This window comes from Serinus canaria, chromosome 20 (genome assembly GCF_022539315.1).
Source record: "Serinus canaria isolate serCan28SL12 chromosome 20, serCan2020, whole genome shotgun sequence".
NCBI classification, from domain to species: Eukaryota; Metazoa; Chordata; class Aves; order Passeriformes; family Fringillidae; genus Serinus; species Serinus canaria.
This window is the reverse complement of record NC_066333.1, coordinates 5,783,260-5,793,471: the sequence shown is the minus strand read 5'-3', so window position 1 is coordinate 5,793,471 and position 10,212 is coordinate 5,783,260. Positions and strand designations below refer to the sequence as shown.

General features: G+C 49.0%; 1 protein-coding gene across 1 annotated transcript; it reads left to right on the top strand.

Moving 5' to 3' along the window:
- The first annotated feature begins 5,444 nt into the window (after nucleotides 1-5,444).
- SYS1 (SYS1 golgi trafficking protein) lies at nucleotides 5,445-7,766 on the top strand. The gene is made up of 3 exons (XM_009093193.4): nucleotides 5,445-5,664; nucleotides 6,277-6,344; nucleotides 6,891-7,766. The coding sequence occupies exons 1-3, from the start codon at nucleotides 5,503-5,505 to the stop codon at nucleotides 7,129-7,131; spliced, it is 471 nt and encodes a 156-aa protein (XP_009091441.3). The 5' UTR covers nucleotides 5,445-5,502; the 3' UTR covers nucleotides 7,132-7,766.
- Nucleotides 7,767-10,212: the final 2,446 nt, after the last annotated feature.

Here is a 10,212-nt window from a genome sequence, read left to right as displayed (position 1 = left end):
CCGCGGGTGTTGCATCACTCACTTGATGGAACACGAAACCGCTCCCTCAGTCTTCTAAGTCAGCGGAAAGCTCAAAAACCCACAGTGATAAAGGAGGCGGAAAACCCAACAGCACAGTTTAACTATTTCCGTTTCTCTTCTCACGTTAATAACTTGGCCTGACCATAAGAATTTGCTTGACAACATCTATTTCAGCCCCTTAACCCACCTGAAACACCATAACACTACAGCCCCGTGCTCATGCTGCAGTCACATCAATTTTTCACTTGGGTTTCAAGTGGATTTTCTCTGGTTTGTAGAGAATAAAATATTTTCTTAACAGAGAAGCATTGCATAGCAAAGCATATGTGCCATGATCCCATCTGCCAGATATGCACGCCAGCTTTTCTTGGACTGATTCTCAGCCTCCTCCAACACTACAAAGTTACCTGGGAGAACTTGTAGCCTTCCCCCTGTCCCACCTCCAACCAAAAAGATCCCTAAGGTGAAGCAGCTTTTCCAACTGCCTGTTCCTTTGGGAATAAACAGCTGCAGAGGTGTGAGTTGAGATCCATTCGTGTCCTCAGTGTTTACTAGGACTGTGCCCAGGCACATGACCACTGGCAGGAGGGATCCATGCTGAGCTGGCTGTGGAGCCCGTTGGCATAATATGAAGTGACAAGGGGCACTGCTCAGGGCTTAAAAAAGTAGTTAAGATCTGAAGACAGCACACATGTGGGTAATGGTAGGAGCCAACATGGAACAGGCTGTGGGGGAGTTTGCTGACCTGCTCTGCTCAGCACAGCCATGTGTCGCTAACACTTTAGTTCACCTCAGCATCCAAGGCCATCAGGGAGGGATTTGTGCTGTGGGTTGGGTAACTATCCTTCCTTATTACCCTCACTTCGTCACACAGAGGAACTGATAAAAATCACTGCTGGTGCAGCCAGGGAGCCCAGCTCTCATAAATGTCCAGCTCTGGACATTCAGCAGAGGTGGGGAGCAGTAGATGGTGAGGGACAAGAGCACACAGATTGGGTCAAATGTGCAAAGAGTGGTCCACACCATGACACCTGCCAGACAGGAGACAGCCTCAGCAGCACAAGGTGGCCAGAAGTACTCCATGCTCCTGAACCCTCTGAATTCCACCTGTATTTGTGTGCATGTTGCCATGACCTCTTTACATGTCCTTCCAGATAAAGCAGCCACCACAAAGATGCTTTCAAAACCAGATTTCTGTATTGTGGCTACAAATATTGCTCACTCACCTGTTAACTTCCTCTCCAAACATGGACAATAGGCCGAGCTCCTGGTAATCATACCCCTCAACACATACCACTTCCACCAAAAATCCCCTTGCATGGCACAGGACAGAGTTTTCCCTCCCAGGGAAGTTCTGCTGTGTGGAGAGGAGTCAGTCTGCCTGGCCTGGGGACCACACACATTGTCCATCCATCTCACATCTGCATGCACAATCCTTCAGGCAAACTAATCTTGGGCTTCTGGAAACAGAAGAGAAAATTAAACTAAAGCCTAATGTACTTTTCAACCTTGAGAACAAATCCCTGTAACTTTACTGATGACATTTTTAAAGTGCATTGTGTAGATCCACCTCCCTTCCTCACACACACAGAATCGTTCTGTGACTATATCTCAAGAGAATAAGAGGAAATGCAGTCATAAAAATCATAATATGATTCTAAACTCATGGCCATAAAACAGCTGCCTTCATTTTGCCCTTCAAGTGTTTCCTTTCAAGATGCTGACATTCTCCTCTCTGGAATAATGCAGAAAATCCATGGGTATGTGACACTCTGAGAAGGCAACAGGACAAATGGGCCCAGAGAGCAAAAATGCACCACTGAAATGTCCTTTTCTGAAACTTCACCACAAGGGAGAGAAGCAGAAGCAAAATAAAATGCATGTTGGGAAACACATTTGTTCTGGGCAATGAATTCTCACATTCAAGGTGTGTCAGTTGCATTCTCCACATAAAAACTATAGCTGGCAGAGAAATAACACAGGCTGGCCACCATTGTTCCTAACCTAATGAAGAATTACCTAACCCTCATGTTGAAAATCAAAATAAACAGCTGTCAGTTACCAACACAACACAAACATGCTGGAAGTGGAATGAAGTGTCCAAATACAACACATTTGGAGGGTGAAGGGAATCTCACTTTTATATGGCACATCAAGAAATGTCTAGATAATCTTGAGAAGAACACACACAAGGCCCTTTAAACACCTCGATCATAAATTCTGTTGCACTAATCAGGAAAAGAGATTTTCCAGCCAAGCTCAGCACAGTTCCTACAGGCAAATTTTAAAAAAGGGCTTAGAGCAGTATTCTCAAGCAAAAAGAAACCTTAAATAGAGTTTTAAAAAATCCCAACTTCCAAAGTCCATTCAGTACACTGAATTCTTTGGAAAAACACACCTGCACACCACATGGGTGGAGGAAGAGGAGTGACTGAAAACTCATCCCATGGTTTGAGCCACTTAATGTTGAAATATTCTGGAAATGTGTGCTCTTAGCCTTGCTGTCCCTTCAGCAAATGTGACCTTACACAACTCCTACCTTCCAGTCAAGAGGGAAATGAACTCCAGCAAAGGTCATTCAGACAGCACCACCCTTTGTACACCAGCTGGTAAAACAGAGACCACCTAAATAAACAGCTTCCTGTTTTAGGCAATGATTCCTGGGGAGGAAAACAGTACCCTCCTAGACAGCTATTTTTTATGTAAAGTATCTGTGGCTAAATAGGGTATTCTTTTCCTGCTCTCCTGATAAAGAAGTGACCACAATAGTTTCATGTGATCTGGGTACACCCTCAAGTCATCAGCTGCGTCCTGGGCGTATTGCCACTTCTCCTTCCACCTGCTGCTCTTCAGAACACACAGGTGGCACACACAGAGCAGTCACTGGTTAAAAAGGATGTTCTAACCAGAAGCCAGGCCAGCAGCACCCACTGTGGCACCCTAGAAATCATGGTCTTTGTGTTTCAACATCCTTTTCCTCTGTAACACATTTCCTCCACAGCTGTCTCCAACTTTTTGTTTAAACAAAAGAGGAAGAAAAGAGAAATTAAGAAAGCTGTTTAATTCCCAATACTGTTTGCTTTCCAGGTCCATTTTAAACCTTACTCCACAGAGCAGAGTGGGGGGCAAAGCATCCTGTAGGGAGAACACCCTCTTTTCCAGGAGAAGGACACAGTCCCCTATGCTGGAGCAGCCTGGAGAGGAGAGAAAGCCAAATCAGGAGCAGGAACAAACAAACATGACCATGAAAGATGCTGTCACAAAGTCAGACAGGAAACAAGCTCACAAACTGTGCTGCAGTTGAGTCACAGCACAAATGTCTTTGTGCTGCAGCCCTTCCCCGTGTCCATATGGGAACTCAGCCTGTCCAGGGCAGGAGGGAGCCTCAAATCACACCTCAGGCTCAGCTGTGGCTATTCGATACCTTTAGTCACAAGTGCAGCAACCGAGCAGGGAGGAGCCTCAAATTCCAAAGCAATTCAAGTCAACGCCTCCCAAAACACCCTCTTGCATCCTGTGATACCGTGGACTTTTGGATAAGTCAGATATTTGGCTGTGGAAAGATACCCAGCAATGATACCAACAGTGCTACCTTACACTAAAGCTTGGAGCTTTAGTCAGCTTTGTCTAAACTGACAAAATTTTTGCTGGCAAAGGAGAGTTCGTCCTATGAGGGGCTATAAAAGAAATAGGAAAGTGAGAATTAATATCTAAGTGATGGCTTGCCTGTCTCTGAGAGCCAAGCACAGCAGATTTCAGGAAAGGAAACCAATTTCTACCAAGAATTAACAGAGGAAGTGTCAAGCATCACAATTTATGCTCAGCAATGTGTTGGCAGCAGACAGCACTGACAAGGCTGGATTTTCCCCTGTTCATTTCTCCACTGGCTGAGGCTGGAGCTTCTGCAAAAATAAATTCTCCAAAGGCCTAAGTGAGAACTCAGCAACAATGGCCCATGTCCACCACACATGTGCCTCTGCCTTGCACAATCTTTCCTAGGAAATGGTCCGGGAACAGGGAACAAAATGTGTCAAACCTGGCTCGGCACAGAAATTCACAGAATGAGGAAAGGAAAACATACAGCAGAGCTGCATAGGGAACTTCCCATAAGAGGCATGGAAAAAACGTCATGCGAGCTTGTCAGAGATCATAATCTGTGTTCCCATAGCCAGCATATTCCACACCCACGACTGATGTGAGCCTACCACCTCCCTCAGAACCTGGATTCCCCTTTTTATTCCTTCTGCTCTCTTTTCCAGGTGAAAACGACTCTTGTGGCAACTCCCCCATCTACCGAAACAGCCCGGGGGTGCCTCCTCTCTTTTTTTCCAGCAAAGATTTTATCTCCAAAATGCTCACTTGTCCCACACAGCCTTGGGGATTTTGCTAATAAGTCAGTGACAATTCTTATACCTGAAGCCAAGCAAGCAGGACGGCTCACAACAAGCCCCGGCAGCCAGGAGCTGATCACAGCAGGGGTACAGTGGAGCATGAGGGTGTCTGGCACCTGGCCATTTCATGAGGCTAAATAGAAGAAATCAGCATGTATCAGAAGAAACCTCCCAACCCAGCCCTGTAACGGAAAGGTGCTGCCAGGGCACACCACGACTCAGAACAACATCCTGGTACCCGATGGCCCAGAGCTAAAATGAGCACAGCTGGGCAGCAGCTGCCAAGAGCCTCAGCGCCTTCAGGAACTGGCCTGGAAATGAGAGGAAGTACCCGGGGACAATAATTTCTTGTATGGTTGGTATTTGTGTCTTTAGCAAGAGCTGCTCGGCCAAGTTACAGAACACTCTGACACCAGTGCAGATGGGCAGGGGCTTGGGGAAGCCTTGTCTCCAAAATCCCCTGTTGTCCTACAAAACCTCGTGAATTTCACTGTTAGCACAGCGACGATTCTCATTCCTGAAGCCAAGCAAACACCGCTGCTCACTGAGGCCACCAATGCCAGGCCGCGCAGCCAAGAGCTGATCACAGGAGCACGGGGGACTCTGCGTCTTTTAGCAACTTTTAGCCAAGTTTCTGAAGGCACCGACCCAGGGCAGGGGACGGGGCTGGGGACGCCCTTGGCAGGCAGATGTGGGGGAGCTGGTACTGGGCACGGAGGGCAGCCGGGTCGGAGGCCGTAGCTGGGAGTCGGGGGCCGTGGACTGGGTCGGGATCGGGAGGTGTCGGGGCAGCGGGCGGGGTTAGGATCGGGATCGGGAGGTGTCGGGGCAGCGGGCGGGGTTAGGATCGGGATCGGGACCGAGTGGGCTCAGGGCAGCGGGCGGGGTTAGGATCGGGATCGGGACCGGGACCGGGACCGAGCGGGCTCAGGGCAGCGGGCGGGGTTAGGATCGGGATCGGGATCGGGACCGGGACCTAGCGGGCTCAGGGCAGCGGGCGGGGCTCGGGGCCGCAGCGGGTCCTCCCCTGCGCCAGGGGGCGCTCTGGCGCGGCGGAGGCGGCACTTCCGTCGCGGGCGGCGGGCGGGCGATGGCGGCGCAGTTCCGCAGCTACGTGTGGGACCCCGCGCTGATCGTGTCGCAGATGGTGCTGCTGCAAGCGGGATACTACAGCTCCCTCGGGCTCTGGCTCGCCCTCCTCGGCACCCTGGGCAGCACCGGGCCCTCTCTCCAACAGGTGTTCAGCGACGAGGTGAGGGCGCGCCCCGGGAAGCCGCCGTGGGCACAGGCCCCTGGAGCAGGGGGGATTGCTGGGGCTCTCCTGGGGAGGCAGAGCCCGCTCCCGTGTGGGCATTCCCGGTGCCAGGGACAGCCCCCCGCCCGGTGTGCTCCCCTGCCCCATGTAGCAGCCCCCCAATGCATAGACCTGCTGTCCGTGGAGGTGCCCCAGTGTGGAGGTAAAGCTGGCCCTCTGAATGGGTACCCTGGGGTAGAGGCAGCACTTCGGTGTATGGTGGGAGATAGCCCCCATGTAGGGACAGACACCCTGTGCAGGTGGTGTCCCTGTGGAGAGGGAGCACCTTGTTCTATAGGTGATACCCCCTTATACAGATACCCTTTATAGGTACTCCTGGTATAAAGACTCCCCTACCCACTAGAAATAACCCAGTATGGACTCATACCCAGTTTAGGTGGTTCCCCTCAGCACAGAACCAGACCTTTCCCTTTCCTGTAGGTGCCCCCAGACAGACAGACAGACAGACATGTCCAGCTCCTCCTGTAGATCCTGATCCATGCAGGGCTGTGCCACGGGAGACTCGGGCTGCGATTTCTGCCGCGGGTTCCTACTAATAGTCCCATGTAGATTTTAGGCTTCTCAACCCCGCCGGGGAGGCTCTCCATGATGGCTTTCATCCTCAATGCACTCACCTGGTAAGTCTGCAGCTAGCTGGAGCACCTGCATCTTGTCCTTTCGTACCATTAAGCTGTAAAAGAATTCAGTGTGGTGTACTGCCTCTCTCCAAACATCTCCCAAAATCCCTGTGCCTTCTTAAGCACATCTGCCGAGGGCAGTTGGAACTGCTGACTCTTGGCTTTCTAGAACCTGGAAAAGTCATTTCACTTCTCTGCCTCAGTTTCCCAGCTGGGAATGAGATTTGCTTTTGTGGGAGATTTTACTAAAAGTTAGAATTAATGGATTTCAGCAAACACTAATGTATTAGGAGATAGTCTATAAATTCCTGCCTGTTCTCTGCACTAAAATATTAATTTTCCTGCCATCATGTAATTAAAAGCTGTAAGCCTGCAAGTCTTGGTGCAGCAGCCAGGAGAGAGGTCAGAAACAACCTGTTCTTAAAATATGTGAAGAAGTTTTAAACCCACTGCATAATCAGCAGTGAGAACTGCTGATAGCTTTTGCTGCAGCACCTTTTCTGTCGGTCTGGGGGAATTCATTAAGCCCTTGCCTTTACTTTGCAGCGCTCTGGGCTTGCTGTACTTCATCCGCCGAGGGAAGCAGTGCCTGGATTTCACCGTCACCGTTCACTTCTTCCACCTCCTGGGCTGCTGGATCTACAACTCGCGCTTCCCCTCGACGCTGACGTGGTGGCTGGTGCACATCGTGTGCACAGCGCTGATGGCGGCCATCGGCGAGTACCTGTGCATGAGAATAGAGCTGCGGGAGATCCCCCTCAACTCCGCCCCCAAATCCAACGTATAGACTGCCGCTGGCAACCACGAGCTGCGTTTTGTCATTGTTCCCGGCACAATGCATCCAATGCCTCAGAATCATCCCTGAAGAAGCACAGCAGGTCTGTTTAGACTTTATGGTTTTGGTTTTTTTTTCCATTTGGACCTCGGTGACTGCATGAGTGTGAGCATCTCCTCTGGCATCGGCTGACAGCAGGGGAGGAGCAGATGTTTATTTTGTTAACACAAAGTATTAATATGACTGGATGGAGAGTGTGCCCTTAAACTCTTCACTCGTGGGACTGTTAAAAGCCAGGTAGCAAAACGTGAGGAGCATTTGGAATTTAACGATGTGGGAGTGCCCTGGATGGGTAACACAATGGTCAGCTCTTCTTGCTGGAGCTGGCACGGTGAGCACTGGGGCTGGGAGCTGCTGCTTCCATTCTGTGACTTCTTTGGGCATTGTTTGGGAAAGAGTCAAGGAAGTGAATGGATGGGGAGAAAGAAAACAGTTGTACTTACCTGAATCACCAGCTGAGACACTAAATAATAACCTGTAACGTTAGATGGGTTTGTTTGCTGTTTCCATGTTTGATACATAGAGGTGACAGACAGCAGTTTGCTGGAGAAATCTTTTGTAATAATAAAAATATAATGTTGCTGTGAGTGTTACGGTTCTCCTGGGAAGCTGAGCACTTCAAGAAATACCATGAGTGTCTGTATCATGGCAACAGGAGGATGCAGCCAGAGAACACTTGGCTGTGAGGTGCCCACTGTCTGGGGCACATAAAATTTCCTACAATAAACATTTCATACCTCTGCTCTGAAAGGAAGGCATCATTGAGTGCTGTCTTGGGAAGTCAGTTGGCATAACTCCACTTCAGAGGGAGTGTCAGCAGTCCAGGATCTCCACATGTCCAGCCTGAGCCTGGAGCTGCCCTGGGGAAACCTGCAGAAGTGTCCTGGAGCCATGATGCTCTTCCCCCTTGGATGGGCTTTCCCATCAGGCTTCAGCAGTCCAGCAACTGGACAAGGTCTTGCCTGGTAGAGGTGATGTTAAGTAAGAGACTTGCTATTTCTTGAATATTTAGAGGTCCTTCAAATAAACTTCACCAGGCAGGAACATCCCCTTACTGCTGAGGGTCCAGAGCTGGGTTCTTCCTCCAGATCCAACAGCCCAAGCAAGCAGCCTCACATCCTGCCTGGTTTCCACTGAGAGGTGGCCATGTTGCAACCCCAAATGAGGGTAAAGCCAGGTCTAGAGACAAATTTTTCTCCTGTGCAGCATCTTGCTGCAGTAACTTCCCTTTGTTAATATTTGTAAGTTTTAATTTGCATAAATCACTTGCTAATTCAGTTTGTTGAAAAGTGGTGGGATGATGTGAGACTGATAAACTCTCTGAAGCTGCTCTTTTGAGTTCTGTTACTGGGCAGCTGAGCTGTATTTCAATCCCTGCTCTCACACTCAGACACTGTAAATGGGGGCAGGATGACATCCTGCTGCTTACATACTCAGCAGGTCTCCAAAGGAGGATTTCTATCTAAACAAATGTAACCAGCACTTTTTATATTGAGGGATTTCACCAGGAGCCCATCCTGACCAAAGCCCCTGTAAGAAGAGTTTCAAACAGCAGAAGCTTTCAGAGGGAAGAGTTTACACAAGTGTTTCTCTGGACAGGAGCCAGCCTGGAGGGCCACCCAAAGGTCACTTCCTAGGGCTGCCCCTGCAGCAAGGCAGCCCATCCCTTCTCAAAATCTGCTCATTTTTCATGTGCAAGGATACTTGCCTTTGTCCCAATCACCTCAGCCTGGATATGAACTGGTCTCCAGTAGGTGCCAGTATCTCCCTCAGAAAGGAGCAGGGAGTGTGCTGTGGTTGGGATCAGGGCGTGGAGCAGAGGGCAGTGCTGCCTCGGGGTGACGAGTGCTGGCGTGCTGTTAGTCATGTTTTAAGATCCTTCAGGGTCATTTTGTCCTCTGCTGCTTCTTGGTGCTATTCTTGAGAAAGAACATCCCAGTCCTGCAGGGACAGGGAAAGCTTGCAGGTTTACTTCAAGGCTTAATACTACACCAAAGCCTTGTGTGAACTCTTGTGTTCAGGGCTGTTCTTGAGGCAAGCAGGAGCTGAGGATTAATTACAGTGAATTTGAGAGCAAGGAGACAAAGCCACTTTCTTCCAGCTGCTCCCAGAGTTGCTGTGGGCCTGTATTAACAGAGCTGCCACCTTTGTTCCCCTGCAAGAGCAAAGGTGAAGACTTTGGACTAAAGAACACTTAACTCATTTCTTTTTGAATATACGAGATATGCTGTAACAGCTTCAGCAGCTCCCTTGGGGAGGAGATCTGGGCACAGCTTTGTATCTGGAGAAACTCACAGCAAGGCCATGAGAAGAATCCTTGACAAATGGGGCTTCAACACTGAGGCTGCAGGACATCCCAGGAGCTGCACTGCACCAGCATGAAGTGTGCTGTAGGATCAGAAATCTTTCTGAAAGGCTGCTGACTGCCTAGGAGAAATGAACCTGTGTATTAGCTTTTTTTTCTTTTTTTTTTTTTAAAGGACTTCTACTTTAATTGTCCTAGTCATAGAGGAAGTTCTGCTAAAAATGAAATACTGATTGAGGAAACTCATCACTCCCATACTGTGAGACCTAGTTTTCGCTCACATGCTTTCAGTCAGATTTAGAAGCACCTTTGGCTTACAAAAAAATCTGCTGCTCCATACCAGAACAGTGGCAGATGGTCTTTGTTTCTTAATGAATCTTTGGGGGGGGTTTTGTGTGCAATAGTTGAGGGATCTGCTTCCAGGGAAGATACATCCCAGGACCTGTTCTTCTCAGACAGTGGAAGTGGCAGTCAGCCATTTGCATCCATGGTTTTCCTAAAAGATTTCTTGTCAGTCTGATTCTTTTACCTTCCCTTTCCCCAAAGCTGTTTCAATGTAGAAAATTTTAAGAGAGGAATTGCCGAATTCAAAGAGATGGCAAGGGTTGTGGGATTTTAGGGGGCTGTGCTTACTTCTTTTCCTAATGGCATTAAATAGTTGTTCTAAACAAAGAATAGATACAGGATTTGGAGTCAAAATACTCCAGTCTTGGTTGTACATGACTTTC

What these genes read in the sequence shown, in the direction of transcription:
- SYS1 (XM_009093193.4), top strand. Translation starts at nt 5,503, where the DNA reads ATGGCGGCGCAGTTCCGCAGCTACGTGTGGGACCCCGCGCTGATCGTG. An exon ending in AACAGGTGTTCAGCGACGAG is followed by an intron (nt 5,665 to 6,276) that starts GTGAGGGCGCGC and finishes AGTCCCATGTAG; the next exon opens with ATTTTAGGCTTCTCAACCCC. An exon ending in ATCCTCAATGCACTCACCTG is followed by an intron (nt 6,345 to 6,890) that starts GTAAGTCTGCAG and finishes TTTACTTTGCAG; the next exon opens with CGCTCTGGGCTTGCTGTACT.